We start from the raw sequence: 18,792 nt of genomic DNA on the forward strand, positions 1-18,792 counted from the left end.
TTATTTATCCGACAAAACTAGCTCATTGTAAATCAGGCTCAGATTGGATTGTGATTAAAAATGCAATAAAGTGACACAAGCCTGGTCACAGAAAACCTGAACGAGCAGAGGACTGAGCTGTTCTCTCGTAGGGAAGATCACAAACTGGGTTCAGGAAAAGTGTGTCTGTCTGTGCTAGTTTTACATAAATGCACTTAAACCCAGGCTATATTTGTCAATGCATCAGAGGCAGCGAGCGCCCGCTCTGTGCTGGAGGCCCTCTCGCCAGGATCTGTTTGTCAGCTCCCACATGTACTGCGTGGAGAATGAATGCAGAATGCCGGATATCCATCACATTAATGCGGCCTGGCACTTTGAGGCAATTCCGCTCACAGGAAGGCTCTCGTATCCCACTGGTCCCGGCTTGTTCTGCAAATGCTTCGCAACGCTGCACGCCACTTAAGAACAATTCCAGTGCTGTCGTGCTGGTGGGAGATTTCACAGCTGGATTGAATTCCACAGCGAAGCTGTTTGTTTACCATTGCTCTTCCCTGTTTCAGTGAAATATCAACTTGAGCTCGGAGAGCGGGGTTGACCTGTGTTTCATTAAAAACGTTAGTTTGTGGACATTTGGGCTATTTGAAAATCTCACATCAGTTTCTTTCCTCCGCAAATGCCAAAAGTAGAAAAGGAATGCGCGCAATTACGATATTCTGCAGGTGTGGACGACATTGGGGCCGTGAAGCGATGAGCATTTTCTCCAATGTGCTTAACGTTGCATCAAAGAGCCCCGACAGTGACAGAATGGCCGCATTGCTGCAGCACTGTCTCACTTCAGTCTCCGTGAGTTTGGAACAGTTTAAAGCTGCCTGTGGATGATTTCTACATCGAAATTAATAGTTTAAGAGTAAAGACTTTTCATTTTGCTTTATTTTACCTGAACGTTGATCATCTTTCAATGTATTTTAAATTGAAATCTTTAACATTCTAGTTTTTTTTCTTTCTTATCTCAATAGAAAAATACATGAGAATAAAAATAAAACGATGGCTGCATTAATTCTTTCTGTCTTTCTTTTTTCCTTGACAGCTTATTCTGAATGTGTTTTAATTGCAAAGTGGTGACTAAATGCTAAAGTATTGTCGAGTTTCCTCCCACATCAAAAGAGCCACAGCTCAGCATCACGGCACCGCTATCTCCCGTCTTATTTGTCTCCTCCCGTCTTTAACCCGAGCCTCTGCAAGGAGCGAAGAACGCAGGCCAACAATCCGGTCACATCTGAGAAGGGAAGCTGATGGCGCATCAACAGGTCGAGACTCTGCGCTCACGTAATGGCAGTCTTTATTGCACTCCAGCTTGTTTGGCCATTATGGTACAGTTAGTCTAAATAACAGCAATGTAATGGCACAGCGCCCGCATAGAGGGAGGAAGTGATATCTGCCTATTTATATTCATCGCTCTGCTTCTAGAACACCAGCAACATGAGCAGATTATTATTTGGTCAAAATATGTTGAATGTTAGGTTTCCTTTCTTTGTGTCTAAATGAGCCAAATTGCATTAAATCCATCAGATCACGTTTGAGCATTTTATTTCCTGCACGTTATTTTGAAAGTTTTAATATCCGAAATACATTTTTCTTTCTGCACACATTTGATCAGGAAAATAAAATCTCCTGTAAATTAACTGTCTTTCAAAATGTGAATTTTGCTTCAACATTTTAACAAACACTTCAAATGTGAACTTTCATCGCTAAAATAAATGACCTTTCCCCCTCAAATTAAACATCAAACTACTGGTAATTTAATTCTTCAACGACAGCAAGTGAAAGTAGTGCTGTGCATCATTTCTATTTGTCTTTGTGTCTCATATCACGTCCTCCTGCTGTTTCCGCCTGTTCGACGCACCACAACTGATCCAGTAAAGTGGGACGCACAATCTCATGAGACAAAGTAGGCTTTGGGGTTTGGACATGGTCAGATGGTGTCTGGAAAACAGCTGTTTGCAGGCCATATATACACACAAGCGTTTCTACACACGCAGGGGACAAGTTGTCCATCCATCAGTGGCCTCTGAGGTTTAAATCAACAGTTCAAAGGTGGATATCAGGCTCCCTCTAGTGGAGACTTTCTACATTCTTCATCGCTGCACGAAAGAAAGGAGGAGCCTCACTTTCTCAAGGCCAGTTAGAGAAAAGTTGAAGAAGCAGAGCTCTCATCACAGGACAATATAACATGGCTAACATGGGTCAAATCAACTATGGAGGTCTGTCTGCCCCCTTAGCAATCAATATCATTGACTTAACTTTATTTGGGCTTGCACTGATGATGATCTCTGCACCTTGTTTCAAGAAAATGGTTGATAAGTAGTTTTATTTCAGCTTCATGACATGTTCCAGGGGTAGTATGTTATACATTTGTAAGCTGACAAAATCAAGCACTAAATATTCACTCACTTGCATGATATTACATTTTAAAAATCGAATAACTTATATCTAATAACCTGTTGGGGACAAAATGTACATTTATATGTAAGAAAACTGAAAATGAAAGTCAAATGTGACTGTTTGTTAGACTGTGCTGCCCTCTAGTGGTGATATCGGGACTTACAGCATTTCTTCGTCACTGTTTCCAACATTGACGTGTGAATCAGGGACGATGAGTCAAATCAATTTGTTCAGCTTGTTTCTATCTAGGATTGCGTTCACCAGTACCACAGAAGATGGTACATACACCACATGACTTCAAAGGAAACGTGACGCGTCAACTGGACGCCTCTTTTAGTCTTCTTGCAACTTCAGTCTCTCATTTTAGGAACAAATGATGTTGATTCAAAGCATTTAAGACTTAAAACTGCCTGTCACTGAGGACCAAAGTCATGCTTTTTGCTGGAGGGCTGGGCGATAATCTAATAGGATAATTCACCGTCTTCGAATAGAACTGCATTGTGAGGAAATCATATATATTATTGACAATAAAAAGCACATACTAACTCAAATTCCTTTAGAAAATGCACGTAAACACAGTCAGTATAGCTGGAAATATATATGTTTTCTTTAATGTCACTTGAAACTGTTATGTTTCAATTAAACACGAAATAAGTTGAAATAAGTTGTTGATTAAATAAGAATCTAACTGTCTGCTTTACATCAATGACCTGCAGTTCATGTAAAGATGTCTTCAGACTGCGCACACAACATCACGACCAAGAGGAGATGTTGGGTTTCACATAATAAAGTTTATTCTCTCTCTCCAGTCTAATAAATAACACTCTTTTTCCAAGTAGTGACTGTCAGGCATGTGACAGACGTATACAGCTCTTTAGCCACTCGTAAAAGCAAGTTATTATCTTCTTAAGTGGGGCTGGAACAAGAACCCGGGAATGCAGCAATTACAATAAGTGGTCCTTTGTTGAACATCTACCTTTTGTAACCTCTCCAGCATTTCCACCAGCTGAACCGGCCATTAAGTGGGAGTCCAGCTGTGCCCGTCATCGAACAAAAAAACCCCTTACTGTATAATAAACACCACAACAAACCCATTTAAAAGAGTCAACAGAGCTGGAACGCCAGTGTGCAGCAGGAAGCCCGGCTGGTAGAAAACACATATTTATTCAAACCATGCAACACATAAACTCAGAGAGTTTGTATATCCGCCTCACTCACCCTCTGAACATCTGTCTACTATTAGAACGACATAAAGAACAACTGCCAGGGGACGACAGATGTGAACTATCTCAAAGCTATAATCTGCTACGGTGCAATTTAAAGATTTAGATCAGAGCAGCTGGCAGCAACAGAAAGCTTTTTTTTTTCCAGGTGTAAATATTGAATATGAAGAGATCATTTTTTAACATAAATTACAACTAGTGGCAGTTAAATACATCACAGTAAAAAAGAAGAACTGCTCGACCGACTGAGAGCAACTGATCCACCTGACTGTGACAGTTCTGTTGTGGTCTCTCCCTCTGTCTTTATATACTTAGACAGGTAATAATGTAATCTGGATTCTTTTATTTATAGTACTAGTTGTTTATGTTCTAAATAAATCACCCACTATTATATAAACTGAGATGTTAGACGTGTTCATAAGAGTGCTACCGCCTCCTGCACTCCTTCAAAGACACGCCCACATAGCACCACATGTCACATGACTGAAGAGTGGCAGCTTAAAAAAGGCAAATAGCTGCACACGTCTGCTAGAAGTGACATGGCACAGTTTATTCTATCTGCAAAAATAGCCATTTGTTTTTACTACAGTACACTTTCAGGCAACATAAGCGTGACTTAATGTTCCCATGGTTATGCTCACAACGCTTGTTTCACATTTTAGAAAGGTTGTGGTATTTATTAATATACGTCAGGAGCGTGTTCATTCACTCACTCTCCTCCACGACCACCTCGACACAACATTTCATATCCTCCGAAACATATTTGGCAAAAACCACGACGTGAACTTGTTTAATTTACTTGTAACCTGCCACATCAAATGACATTTAAAAACACACACGCAACTGAAGAAATAAGAGTTAATGACTGAAATTAAAGTACGGTATGAAATATGCACAATGCTGTACTTACATCATGTTGGCTCGATCTAAATCCATATTCATGTAAATATCCATATGCATGCAAATGTGCCCAAGTTCTCATCCACAAAGTTCATTTGGTCCACAAGGTGCAAAGTATGACAATACTTCAAGTGTCTTCAGAGGAAGGTTGTGTCTGCAGATACATCAGGTTGATTTCCAGACAACAAGGGAAGATGTTGTTTTGAGGTCCACCAACAACCTCATTCAGGCGTAAATATTAAGTTATATCTCCCTTTTTATGTGGTAAATTTACTGTAAATAGCCCCATTGGACGGCACAAACCTCCATGAAGTGATTCTATGATTCGCAAAACATCCATGTTGTTGTCCTCTCTCTGGGATGAAGGGTTAAAAGACGCAGACAAATTATTCCCCACACATTGAAGTGTTGCGTGACTGAAGTTCGAACAGTGACAAGTCCACAGTTTTTAAAGGAAGGAGTCCTGGTGTCCTCCCATCATGCTGCTGATGTTGCAGGTTTTCTGTCCACTCACGTCCTGCCTTCTTCTGTGTCTTCGCGTTCTTGTCATCCTCCAAGATTTAGTGACAAATACAGAAACCAGAGATGGCACGAGGAAAGAATCGGAGATGCGTCGATCATTTCATAAAATCAATGATCTTCTGAGAAATCCTTTCCTCCATACACACCTGTTGGCTGGCCGAGACGACGCCATCAAAAGTTTGACTTTTGCAGGGATGAAAAGACTAAGAGGTGTGAGCGGGTGTTCGTCATAGCAGAGGGGAAGAGGTAGATGGAGAGACCAGAGAAAGAGAGGTGAAGGATGGAGAGTGAGGAGTCGAGCATCCTGCCGTCACTCTGCCAGGAGGATGAATGGAAAGCCTGCCTCTCTGCCTCCTTTTATATTCTCTCTTCCCCTGCTGCCTCGCTTTGGCTTTTACCCTGGCTTCAGTGTGTGTGTGTGGGGGGGGGGGGTGTGTGTGTGTGTGTGTGTGTGCGCGCGCGCTGAGAGAGACCTCTTTCAGAGCAGCAGGAATATATTATAACCAAACAAAAGGAGCCGGCTTATTGTTTATGAATTACTAGCCTTCCAAAGCCAACAAAGGCCCCTATTTTCATAGAAAACTCCATTTTCATTTCAGCTGCATTTGATTACCAGAGCAAAGACAATAAAAAAAAGCCTCTGTGAGCGCAACATCCCAAAGGGATTCATTCCTCCTTCTCTCGCTCATTCAACGCCACTGAAAAGGTTTCTTTATTGCTTTCTTTTCAGGGCCGACGTCAAATGGGCTTTTAGGAGTAAACCAATGACAAAAAAAAAAGAACTATTGCTTGGCTATTTTGTACAATGACAGAGCCGGGGAAAGAGAGGAGTCCTGTGTTGTCTTTGTCATCTCTCTTTCTCTTTGGCTCCTTTCTGTTACTGGAGATGAAAATTGCAGAGGCTGAAAATTCACGACAGGGCTTTGAAGGCAAAGAGAGAGAGAAAGAAGAGGCCGCCACAAAGCAACAATACAAGTCAAATCTAAATGATCACTCGCTATTGAGCGCAGAGAAGAGACAGAAAGGTACTGTAAGCTCCAGAGGAGTTCGGATGTGTGTGTGTGTGTGTGTGTGTTGTGGGACACCTGTTGGGTTCAGGGCGAAAAGCAACACAACCCCAGTGACTCCCTTTCATTGTATCTACAGTAGGGCTGTCGATAATGTGTGTGTGTTTCGTTCACTTTGTTGCAGACCTCTAGGTGTGTGTCGATGGGGCTGATCTTCATTGACTCATCTGTTTTCTCTCATATCTCATGGAGCTTAAATGAAGCAATGATTGACTTGGTTTTGGGGGGGGGGGGTTGAAGAGATAACCTCCCTTCCTGCACGCCAGCCGCTAAATCCCCCCCCAAAGCTTTCCCACTTTTTAGTCTTAGAATGTATCTCGGATGAAGAAATAAGTCTCTTACACGTGAAAAGCTGCAAACCTCAATTCCGTTCCCTCAATGGTTTTGGTGCTCCAGTGGCTGATGGTTACGACACAGATATAACTGTGTAACTACGATATTTACCATCACAAGAATAAAAACACACCGTACCTCACACCTTCACGAAAGTCACCCAATTATGATGCCGCTGTCAACTTACACCTCTATTAACATGTGATCTGAATGTCTAAATCACAAAAAAGCACATGTCGTTGCAGAGATGATTGACTTCTCATTTAGGAAATGTTGACAGTTCATATCTTTGTGAAGTCATGTCAGCAACAGACAAGGAGGGATGCTGTTTGTCGACAAGGATCAGCTGAAAAGCTCTAAGTGCATGCTCAATAAGTGGACCGGCGCATACGCATTACACACGCACCGACTGTAAAATATTATTCTTAAAAGCGCCAGCACACACTGGCTGGAGAAGATGCTCTTTCATCTTTTGCTTTGCCTCCTGTTTTTTGTCCTCCCGGATGAATATTTGGCTCGAGACAAAAGGTGGGCCGATCAATTATTCCTCTTGCAGGGCCCTGGTGTTGTTGTGAAAAGCGTTGACATTTGAGCTTTCCAGACGACATCTGCAAATTTATATGCCTTTCTTTGTGTGAGGCAGCCGGCCCTGTATCAAAGGCTGTAAAAGGCCTTGTCAATTTACTGAGGACAACTCCACAAAGCCTCTTTTCTCCTCTGTTGTTATGGGAAGAATGCTTCTCACATGGTGTCCTGCCAAAAAACCTGATGGCAATTTAGCCACGTGATGTTATTGATTGCATTGATAACAGACATCCAGCATGGAAGCCATCAAACTGTCAGTGATGCATTGTGAAGCATCACTTATCTTACGTGTGGAGATACAGAAAAAGAGGCTCGACAATGAATATATGCACAATAGGCGGCTGTCTGAGACCTCTCTGGTGTCACATGTTAATATAAAACTGTAAGTGGTCTCTATAGTCACCGTGCAGCCACACAGCCTCCATGATCATCATCTCAGTGGATTAGAATTACCGGTATTTACACTTCATACATTATCTCGCCTCACCGCTGACTGGCCGCTTTCCTAAAGCCGACCAGACAATCAGCACACAACAGAGATATATATTCTGTTATTTCATCAGAATATTACAATGACGGCCAGTGCAGGAAGAGAGAGTCACAATGTAAGATAAGCAGCTGCAGACAACAGGCGTAAAGTTAACATCTTTCACCTTGCAGTTTATAATATAAATGTGCAAAACAGGTCATTCTAAGCATGATCCCTCTTCTCCTTGTTGCTCACACTCACAACACTCTCCATATCAACTCCTTATGGCCTTATTTATAGCAGATAATATGAAACTACCCAATCAATACGACCATGATCTAAAAACACAGGCAAAACATATGACAATACACTGCATTCAGTAAGAAATGCTGTAAATAAAGCAGACACAGGTGCATACAGTACTACAAAGTGTGTACTCCAGAGGTACATATCAGTGCTGCATACAAAAAAGTATCAATGCATGTATCAAATACATGACTTATCGAGAGTAACCTGCATAACATCAACACAATGCAAAGAGTTTCATACACCCACGCGAGACACTTAAACATCAGGAAATAAATCAGTAATCAAAGAGACAAACAGAGATGAAGTGTATATTACTCACATTTGTTGTCGAAGTCAATTCTCCTTTCTTTCATGGAGATGTTCATTGATCTCCAACTGCACTCGCTGCTTTGAATGTTTGTTTGTTGACAGAAGACTTCTTCCTCTCCAACAGTTTGTTTGTTTGTTTCCTCTCGGTGGCTGCTACCGTAGCACGTTAGCAGACATCTTTAGCAACACTGACTATAACTAGCGAACGTTACTTTCACTGGAGAGCTAAACGGTTTAATTTAAATGACCTTGTTAACTGTCTGTTTGTTTGTAGTGTTGACAGAGTTTGTCAGGTTTCACTAATAACTTCATGTCCTTTTCCAGCGACGTGTCCGCTCAGTTCCACAGTGGCCTTACAGAAGCTGCTCCATTGTTTGATACTTAACTATGTTTACGGTAATTAGGGATAACAACTTCCACCTGTGCTCCCAGGTCGACCGCAATACGTCTGCAGTACTCCTTCTGGCCACACGGATTGCCATGAAAACCCCAGGGGGGCGCTGTTTCACCCCCTGTTGAGGGTGTAATGTCCTGTTCTGACCACTAACATCGGGGGCGCTGTTTCCCTCATGTGAGGGAACTCGGGAATTTAAGAGACAAATACATATTTAATCAAAGACAGTATTCTAACATGAACATGTTGAAGCTGCCTGTGATCTGTTGATGTAAGAGAACTGCATTATGCGTTTGTGTGAGGAATAATTAGTACAACCTTTCATGCATGTCACTGAATGTTGGTTGACTGATGTTGTTTAGCTGCAGAGAGATATAGATTTAGAGACAACTGTTTGATTCAACATTTTACTCACAGACAAATGGGTGAAATAAATAGAGGGGGGGGGGGGTGATTCTTGTCAGAGTGAGTACTGTAATCACCATCATCACCATCACATTTGAACACGCAATACATTTACATCAGTCACTTTCATTTAAATACATAAGTTAGAGTCAATGATTGACGAACTATATCACATAGCTTGCATTAGTGTGGTTTCTAATTTCAATAATAACCTTCGCAGATGTTCTTCTCCCCAAGGCACGTCTCACAACGTTCATGAGAGATATGCCGCTCAAATCATCAAAACAGGTCACGTAGAAAAGAAGTAGTGTTACAAATCAAAACCAGAGTAGAAACACAATCGCAAATATAAAAATAAGAAATCATTACACCGTAAGTTGCATATTGACGTTGTAAAAATCATTTAAAAAACATTTTCCAGTGTTTTATTGCTTGGACTTTGGTCGTGAAACAGAAAGAGCAGCGAGCTGTGAATATATTCTTTAGCTCCTGAAGTTAGGAGAAACTAAAAATGCAGGGTTCAGTGCAGTATTATTTCTATCAATTGTAATAAGACACGCCCGTATGTCCTGGACTCCACATGTATAATATAATATAATATTCTGAATCAGGGTTTCCTAAACTTTTAAATGTTGCTTCAAGTGTTTATTTGCAAGAATATGAACCTTGAAATAGAAGTCTAATAAAAAAATATTATATCTTTTTTTTAGATCATCTAAATAATCACACCTGAAACTTGCATGATGTGGATTCAGACTTATATGGTGGTCCGTCTCAAAGCTGCAATATTCACGGAGAACTTGAAACTAACTTTTAAGTGCTGGTAAATTAAGCTTACTTTACATTTAGGCCGTACTACACTTTGTATTTGATATCAGAAATAAACAAACTTTATAGTTTGTTAGAATCAAGAAAAAGAAATCGTACAATAAAATAAAAATGGCTGCCACTGAAATGAGGAGTGCGGATGTCTATTTATAGTTACAGTCTCTTTGAAATGTATATTTCATGCACGACAGTCAATAACATACTGTCCTGCTAAGAGTGAAATGTCATACTTTATGCAAATAAGCACAAGGAGGAATAAAAGACGAAAACACAGGTCGATGAGATCGATTGCTCCGAACAAGGCAGGGAGTGATGTCATCATGCCTACCAGCTAATTTGGCTTCACAGCTTTTCGGTCTGTTGGGATGGCTTTGCTGTTGGCTGGCGGGCATTTTTCTCTTGGTCCACAGTTTGTTACAAAGGTCAAAGCAAGTGAAAAATGGTGAAGACGTGTTGAAGGAAGAGTTGGCAGCTTCTGGCACGGTTCATTTGGTCATTATCAAGTCAGGAAGTTGGTCTTGTCCGTGGTGAGCATCGTGTTGATCTCAGAGGTTAGTCTCATCCCAGGTGGGGTCGTTCATGTTCTTCAGAACTCTCCTGACGATCTTCTCCAGCTCTTTCCTCGCTCGCTGCTCCTCCTCCAGCGTCCTCTTCATCCTCTTGTTGTCCTGGAGAGAGACGACGACAGACAGGAAAGGAGAGGAATGCCTCTGTTGGTTCTCGGACAGAAGGTTGAACCGTTTAACGAGTCACTGATGATAACTAAGCTCAGGTTCATAATACATTCAGCAGACTCACCTGTTTGAGCCCCTGGATTTCATCTTTCAGACTGTACACAGTGTCCACCAGACTCCTGCAGGAACAGAACAGCTTTACTCCGACTGCAGTTCTTATTCTATGTCGCTCATTTTTCCACTTTGACTCTTGGCCATACATGCTGTGAAGTTTTCATTTGATATTTCTAAAGTTTCTAAATGTGTTTGATTGGTTTTATCGCCCCTTTTCCTCTGTGTTGTATCTGTTGATGCTGCACCCTCTTTGTCCCCACAGCCTCCCTCCGCTGTCAAAGCTGAACTTATCCACACGTTGAGAACACCGGACATGAAAAGCACACCTTCACCGCTCCCCTCTCACCTCTCCTCCACTACGGTTTGCCCGTTGCTCCTGGTCTCCTCCACGATGATCTTCTCCTCCTCTGGGAACAACATGTGCACGTCCTTCCTGCTGGAGCCTGATTGAACAGTGACAACAGTGTAAGTTATTAACCCTGCGTGATGCACACACACATACACGTGCAGACAAACAAAGAAAACAGACACACATCCAGACATTAATCTATCTGCTCACTGAATCTACTGTACACAACGACACATACACACAGCAGGCGAACGCTTTGGGAGGATATACAGATGCTGCTGTCCCTAGTTGTAAGCTGGCCGGTTCGCCAGCATGTCAGTGCTTTGCGACACCCGATGTCTTACGAGAAAATGAGGCAGTCCTGTAACTAGTGGCGGTCCAGAGACTGTCATAATCCGAGTCCTCTGACTGGTCAGAACAAGGCAGGTTGCCAGCGACGGTGAGGCTGGTGTCAGCGAGCACGTGGTTGTGCATGAGGTCAGTCCCCTGCCAGGCTGTACCGTAAAGTAACCAGCAATAGACGGGGTTTGAACAAACCAAATTGAATGTCGGAAGGGGGGGAGGACAAACCATATTGAAGTTGTAAACAAAAGATTTGAACCAAATGCAACCAGAAATAAAAGGCAAAATCAAGTTAAAATGAAGGAAATAAGAGTGAGACGATGAAACCAAACGTATGGATGAAATAGTTAATGGAAAAAACAGGATGGATGAGGAAAGCAGAGGCAGGGCAGGCATGAAAAAGAGAGGAGAGAGAAAAACATTGTTAGAGCTGACGGCAGAGAACAAACGGCGGTTAGCAATCAGACAGTGTGTGAGCATGTGTGTGTGTGTGTGTGTGTGTGTGTGTACTCACTGGAGTTGAGCGTCTGTCGTGTCTTGGCGCTGGTACAGTACGCCTCGATCACTTTCAGTATCTGAGCGTCCTCCTCTAGAGCTGCTGTACCTGAGAGACAAGGAGACAGGACAGAAGGACATGTGAGAGACGTCACATGTAGATATTAGCTATTTACTTTGTTATATATACATATATATATATTATACATATATATATACATATATATATGTACTTTTTCTGACGTTGAAGTCCTCCTCTGAAGGTTTCCTGTCTGGCTTCCTCTTAGGCAGAAGCTTCTTCATGTTCTTAGGACTCTTACTCATATCCTACAAACAAAGACACAGAAATACGTTGAGTCCAATTCAACAGGACTCAGAAAAGTATAACGTATATTAGGTCATGTGAATTCCAAATCTTCCTAAAAACATCCTCAAGAACCCTTTTAGGTCCTTTACTCTCACTTTGAGCAACACATTTTAACATGCCATGTGTACAGCACCTCCTTCAAGCAGAGAGCAGCCGAGGGCCGGAGTGGAGGCGCAGGGCGAAGGCAGCTCAGGCTCCAGGGTTTAGGGGTACTCGGTGGCTGCAGGGGCTGCAGGGGCCCCCACATAGGGCTGCTGCTGAGGGCCGTCCCAAAGGACGAGGGATGGGGGAGGGTGTGGTAGGTGTCTCCAGTGCTCCCTCCACGAGACTCCGAGTGTCTGGAGGGAGTGGCGGGCTGAGAGGGCAACTGGGAGAAGCAGAGAAGAGGTGAAAACAGGAAAGAAGAGATGCTGTATGAAGGCAGTGCAGTGGATCAGCTGAGGACTTACCGTGTGACAGACGGACTGACGCTGGTGTGAGTGTGTGTGCGTGGCCGGAGTGTGTGTGTGTTTAGTGAGAAGGTCCAGCCAATCCTGTAGCTCGTGCTGACTGTTACAGGCCACCTGCATCCGATCACACTGGCCTCCTGAACAACAACAACAACAACAACACACACAGTGCACAGTGTGTATACCTGTGAATACCAAAGTCTGCCAGAAGAGACAATTCAAATGAGACAGTTAAACGACAGAAAGGGCTGACCGGAAATTTCAAAAGCGTTCTTCAGGTTTTCTCCGTCTTCTATTCTGGAGATGAGCATCCCTGACAGTGGTATCCTTCCCTATGGACACACACACACACACACACACACACACATTTATATGCTGCAGGGAACTATTTTATGCTCTGAATCATCATTCAAGTTTAAACATACCTGGTAGATGAACCCACTCATCCTCAAGCTGGCAGAGAGCACGAGCAGAGAGTGAGGGAAGAGGACGAGGTAGCGTTCATGTGACTCCTGAAAAACAAAGAGAAAGAAACACCTTCAACTTACTTGTTTGTGGTGACTTGAACTCAACAGTCTCGTGTGTTCGTTCCGGGTCTGAATGCAGCCTTAGACTCGTTCACATGACGCCTGTTTCGGTCAATAAGTCAGTGTCCGTACCTGACAGTTCTGCGTGTGGACTGTAGAATGGGACATGTGGAGAACGGGGCCCAGAGTCCTGATGTCATCCCCCTCCCAGTTTCTGATTGGCTCTGTTAAAATCTGCAACTCCAGGTCCTTCTTCTTCCTCACCTCCTGGCACTGAGCCTGAACACACGCGCAGAAGCATTCACAGGCACATGAATGCACAAAAACTCGAATCAATACAGTTCCTCTGTTAGTTGATAACATCTGATGAAACTGATGAACTTCAATGAGGTGTAACGTCACACTGTTTGTATCTTACTGCAAAGTTTTTAAAGTCCATCATGGCAGCAATGAGTTCGGCTCTGTCAGGGTGTTGGTCCTGAGGCCAAGACGAAAAAAAGACACTTTTTACTGAGTTCATTGTTGTGTTATTTATCTGGAGAGTCACACAGACAGACAGGTGGCTCACCTCCATGTGTCTGTCCAGTTCCTTCAGCAGCGTTGGGTATCTCTCCAGTCTGGTGAAGGGTTTACTCAGACTAGTGGTCAGCGTCAGGATCCCAGGAGAGGACGACCCCTTAGACTCCATGTACTCCCCCAGCTCCTCACTGTGACACACACACACACACACAATATATTCACATGCTATAGCTGCTGACACACAAGACGAAATAACATATCTCTGACTGTACCTGTGTTGTATGAGTACATTGACAGCAGATGGGTGGTTGGAGCAGTAGGCCACATAGATGAGCTTCATCTGGGGCATGAGATTGAGGAAGAAGCCCCCGATCCTCTGCTGGTTCTCTGGGAGTCTACACAGACACGTGACATGTTTGACTGGACAACACAGACACTTTATCACCGTATTATCTCTCTTGACTGCATCAACACAGGACTCAGACCGACAGTTCCTTCAGTCTACCACTAGATGTCTCTGTAGCTCTAACAACTGTCTACATGAAACTAAAATCAGGTCTGAGCTTCAGCGCCCCTCTGGTTTAGAAGCGAAGCCGGAGGAGGTTAAAAACGTCTTTTTTGATCCAGTTATTGACGTCATATTATCTTTTGACAAGTTCATTGTCACACTACGTTTCAGCAGCATCTGTAGCAGACAGAAGGAGATCAGTGCACTGACTTTGTATGCTCCTCCAAGGACTGAACCAGCATCTGCTGGAAGGTTGAGATCTCCTCCAGATTTCCCTGAATGTGACTGATGTCAACACTGCCGAGTCTGCAATACAGCGAGGAGAGGAGAGGGGAGGAGAGGAGAGGAGAGGAGAGGAGAGGAGAGGAGAGGAGAGGAGAGGAGAGGAGAGGAGAGGGGAGGAGAGGAGAGGAGAGTCATAAGGGATCGTTGACATTTTCAATAAAAGGCTGGTATAAATAAATCATTACGCTTGCCAAGCTCTAACATAAGGATATAACATAAGGATAATAATTTATGCATTTTGTAATATATTTATGTGTGTACAACGCAGGACAAAGGACACATCCAGTATGCATATAATATACAGTGTGTTCTCATATTTGACAGATTATATTGGGATTGCAATAAATATGCTAGTGTGTGTGTGTGTGTGTGTGTGTGTGTGTGTGTGTGTGTACCGCTACCTCTAACATCTGACTCTGTTGAATGAACCAATAAAAAGTGTAAAAATAAACCTGTCTGTGGGGTGAAGTGAGCGCAGGTATGAGCCCAGGAGACTCTGGAGCTCCCTCGAATATTCAGTCTCTGTTTCTAGGATGTTCTGCAGGACCTGCGGTGGACATGGACCACAGAAACACACAGAGAGCGTTATATCAGTTACAGTGCGTGATCTTCCATTGACTCTCCGAGCTGTTGGCTTATGAGTAGGAGATGTGTTTAATAAAAGGCTGATGGAGAGAGGTATCAGACCCGATGGGAGCTGTAACACAAGTAGCTTTCTATGGGTCTGACTCCACTAATTGGTTCATCTCTCCACGACATCACATCCTCTGAGGAGTGAGGGTTCTGCGAATGAATTGTGGAATTTCAGACACATGTTGCTTGGGCTCCCCTCAGGTTTGGACCTCCAATAAATACCCTTTTACGTATTAATTAAGAGGACAAAGAGAGGATGGCAGTGCAGGCTTTTGGCTGCAAGAATATGTGGAAAACGTTGATATCTGTGGTCTGAAGCAAACTACACAAACGCACTCAAAGAAAAATAGCCCGAAGTCTGCGTCTTCTGCTTATACAATATTCTGCTCCGTCCATTAGAAGAACTTTTTATTTATATCTTCTTTTTGTTTGGATTTTTATTTCTAGGAACAGCTTTGACTTCAGGCAGGTCTGTGAGTGAGAGACTCAGGTACCCAAACCAGAGATGGACTGTCTAAACTTTAGACTCTAAAGAGACTGCCGCAGCTTGCTGCATTATTAACACACACACACACACACACACACACACTGTCAGAAGCCAACCCCGGGGCAAGGCTGCCCCAGAAACCAGTGGGACGGAAGAAATAACCTACATTACATCTGCTGCACTCTCACACAGGGGTGCCGTGCAGCCTCCACACACGCAGACGCAGCCACACAATCATTAATGGGATGTGCGGATGAAAATTGATTGAGTGAACAAAAAGCAGGCACACATGTGAGAACTATCTGTTCATTCGGTTCACTCCATCAGTCTAACCAGGAGGGAACAAAGGAGATATATACCCAGAAGTCTAACACAGTTGCTGAAGGGCATGATGCTCACCACGTTGTAGTAGGTCTTGCTGATGATGGTGGTGTCGAAACCTTTGGGGGGGCTTTTCAGGGTCCCAGACTTCGGCTTGTCTAATGTCTTGTCTATAAAGCAAGAAAGAGGGAGAGAAACAAGCTACATCAAGTTACAATCAAAGGTTTTCTTTGGACAAATCTTGGTGTTGGAGCAGAAACAAAAGCAGGTTTATGATGATTTATGTCAGTATATCAAGATAACCGGCACATGCAGCCACCAATTCATCATCCTAATCCTGGGTCCCTCCATTGCGAGCTTGCTCTCTCTCACATATATGAAACAACTCCCTCTGGCCATGTGTGTTTGCTGCCATTCCTCAGTGCGCTGTTATCATGATCCCTGTTTTCTGCTGTGAGCATTAAGTCAGGAAGCTCGTTTTCTATACAGCAGCTCAGGCACTTCCTGTCTTTGTGTGCGTGTGGAGCTTCCTTCCTTCGTTTCTGCCTCCTCTCCTCAGAAAGCAACACGAGCAACACCATCAAACCAGGAGGATAACGGCTCTAACATGCACAGGACAACAATAAAAGCCACACACAAATGAGCTGTTACGATACGTTTTAAGGATAATTAGGTCTACTTCCTGAAGGAATCATGAAAGAGGTAGAGGTTTGGGTCTAGTCTAAGATCTCTGATATGCAGCATATGCATCAAATCTGAATTCATAGCAGCCACTGCACCCACCGCTTCCTTTCAGCTCCCGTACGTAGTTACTGGGGAACCACCCAGAATGGCCGTTGAGCGAGCCCTCCCACCAGCCCCCCTCGTCCTGCCGGCTCACGCTGACGATGTCGCCCTTGGAGAAAGAGAGCTCGTCCTCGTTGGTCTGCTGGAAGGTGAAGCGCGCCTTGAACAGCGCGTGGCCGCACCCGCCGCCCTCCGACATGTCCTGAGGAAGACGAGAGCGAAGGAGACATGAAGCTCCCGGGATCCGTGCAGAACGTGCGTGGAAAACGTTCCAGATGTTTATGTACTGGCGGAGAGAGACGTGCACCGTACAAGAGCAGACGATGAGGTAACTCACCAGGCTGCGGTACTGAGGCTGCAGCACTTTGGAGGAGCGACTCTGAGTGTTCAGAGAGTCGAAGGACTTGATCCTCAAGTGTGAGGAGTGCGGCACGCACACACTGTCTTCAGAAACACCTAAATCTGCACACAGTGTGTCAATTACAAGATCTAAATGCCATCATAAACCCTTGTAATGATGAAAGGTGAACAAAAGACTGCAAACATGAAAAGTGAGCCTTGTAAAAACACAATAATCTCACCTTCAGTAGCTTTGTTGAGGGCTACCAAGGAGGTTAGGACCTTTGGGAAGTTCAGTCCCTGCAGGAGGTCATTAACCTCAAAAGGCTTAAGGGGAGAAAACAGGGACAAAGTTTGAGGAGTTTGAGACAAACACGTACACACATTCATAATAAATGTATCGAGCACACAGAGCGGACATTTCCACACGGTTTACTGAATGAATCCAACAAAAAACAAAGTTTTAGAAATGGTGTGTTGTTGAAATGGTGTGAATAAGAATTCACATTGTGAACGCATACTACATCCTAAAAATGAAGAAATGCTAAGTGTAGTGTGGGGGGGGGGGGGGGTGTTTGTATCCCTCCTCCAACTGCAGTCTGGAGCAGGATTACTCAACGTCTGAGCTTCCCCTTGTAATCCCATCACACACACACACACACACACACAGACAGACAGACATAATCAAAAGACCCTAATCTTGTGTATACCACACACTGAAGGTGGAGGTAATGTGCGGCTTCAAAACTTCTGATTTAAAAAGCTGAGAGCAGCACCCGACTTCTTTACAGAGCAGGTCTCTTTAAGGTGATGATAAACCGACGGCTTTCTTTAATGTAGTCCTCCTCTTAAGAACCCACTTGGTCTGATTTATACCCACAGGCTGATTAGTAGTCAGGGCGGTGTGGACCCAACAGTTAACACACACTCCCATCTCTCCCACTGGCATTGGGCCAAGGTACAAAACAAGGCTTTATATGCACTGCTGCAGTAGAAATGTACCAGCGAGAAGGTTGCTTTGGGTATTTTAGCTGCTACACTAAAAAGAAACACATGTAGAACGTCAGCAACAAAGAAAAGCTCTCGCAGAAGGATCTTAAACCTCGATAACGAAGAAAAGGTGCAGTTGATATTGAAGGAATTTGGTTTTCCGTGACATATTTGTTTACATCTTTAAATCAGAAAGTATTCTTAAAGTTGAATATAAATACAATTTGACATGATATAAACAGCAGTAATGCATACCACATACAAGATATTAATAACTGTATATTAAATGCAGTTTTGTTCATCTCGCAGGTTATAGTAAAAACATACAGCTGTGAGAAGCAGAGAGAATATAAAAGCCTGTGATTGCTCAAACAGCTTACCTGATAACAGGGAGCGCTTGATTTAACGCGGCGGAGACGTAAATGCAGAGAATCAATAACCCACCGGATTGAGTTTGATTAAGATTTAAGATCTGATGAATGGTGGAGGTCCGGTTAATCAAGTCAGGACTCAGACCGTCCCTCTGTTGGACAGACGGTCCGGCTCGTCCTCTGCCCGTCCAACGAGTGATGGAGGCCCTTGGCTTCCAGCAACATGGCCGACATGCTTCTCATCAACGTGATTGGGTCCACAGACGGCCTGACGTGTCGCATTACGTCAGCCCACCCACTCGTCCCCTCTATGTCATCTGCTCTCTCTTTTTCCATTGCTCCTTTACCAACGACTCAGGATTTACTTTAACGCCAAGCAAAGATTGAAATGTGTGTGTGTGTGTGTGTGTGTGTGTGTGTGTGTGTGTGTGTGTGTGTGTGTGTGTGTGTGTGTGTGTGTGTGTGTGTGTG

General features: G+C 43.6%; 1 protein-coding gene across 1 annotated transcript in view; it reads right to left on the minus strand.

The window, feature by feature from the left end:
* Positions 1–8,960: 8,960 nt before the first annotated feature.
* The window catches only part of arhgef7b (Rho guanine nucleotide exchange factor (GEF) 7b), an 11,860-nt gene continuing 2,028 nt past the window's right edge, over positions 8,961–18,792 (minus strand). The window contains exons 3-21 of the mRNA XM_079296286.1: positions 17,203–17,287; positions 16,959–17,083; positions 16,619–16,823; positions 15,914–16,005; positions 14,847–14,941; positions 14,320–14,415; positions 13,874–13,996; positions 13,651–13,789; positions 13,501–13,560; positions 13,215–13,361; positions 12,981–13,067; positions 12,809–12,887; positions 12,556–12,692; positions 12,240–12,473; positions 11,973–12,066; positions 11,759–11,848; positions 10,900–10,996; positions 10,564–10,618; positions 8,961–10,433 (exon numbers count right to left, since the gene is read on the minus strand). Of these exons, the coding sequence (XP_079152412.1) occupies positions 10,311–10,433; positions 10,564–10,618; positions 10,900–10,996; positions 11,759–11,848; positions 11,973–12,066; positions 12,240–12,473; positions 12,556–12,692; positions 12,809–12,887; positions 12,981–13,067; positions 13,215–13,361; positions 13,501–13,560; positions 13,651–13,789; positions 13,874–13,996; positions 14,320–14,415; positions 14,847–14,941; positions 15,914–16,005; positions 16,619–16,823; positions 16,959–17,083; positions 17,203–17,287 (2,163 nt within the window). The 3' untranslated portion in view covers positions 8,961–10,310. The remainder of the gene's footprint in view (positions 10,434–10,563; positions 10,619–10,899; positions 10,997–11,758; positions 11,849–11,972; positions 12,067–12,239; positions 12,474–12,555; positions 12,693–12,808; positions 12,888–12,980; positions 13,068–13,214; positions 13,362–13,500; positions 13,561–13,650; positions 13,790–13,873; positions 13,997–14,319; positions 14,416–14,846; positions 14,942–15,913; positions 16,006–16,618; positions 16,824–16,958; positions 17,084–17,202; positions 17,288–18,792) is intronic.

The sequence above is a fragment of the Melanostigma gelatinosum genome (genome assembly GCF_949748355.1).
Source record: "Melanostigma gelatinosum genome assembly, chromosome: 24".
Classification (NCBI taxonomy): Eukaryota; Metazoa; Chordata; class Actinopteri; order Perciformes; family Zoarcidae; genus Melanostigma; species Melanostigma gelatinosum.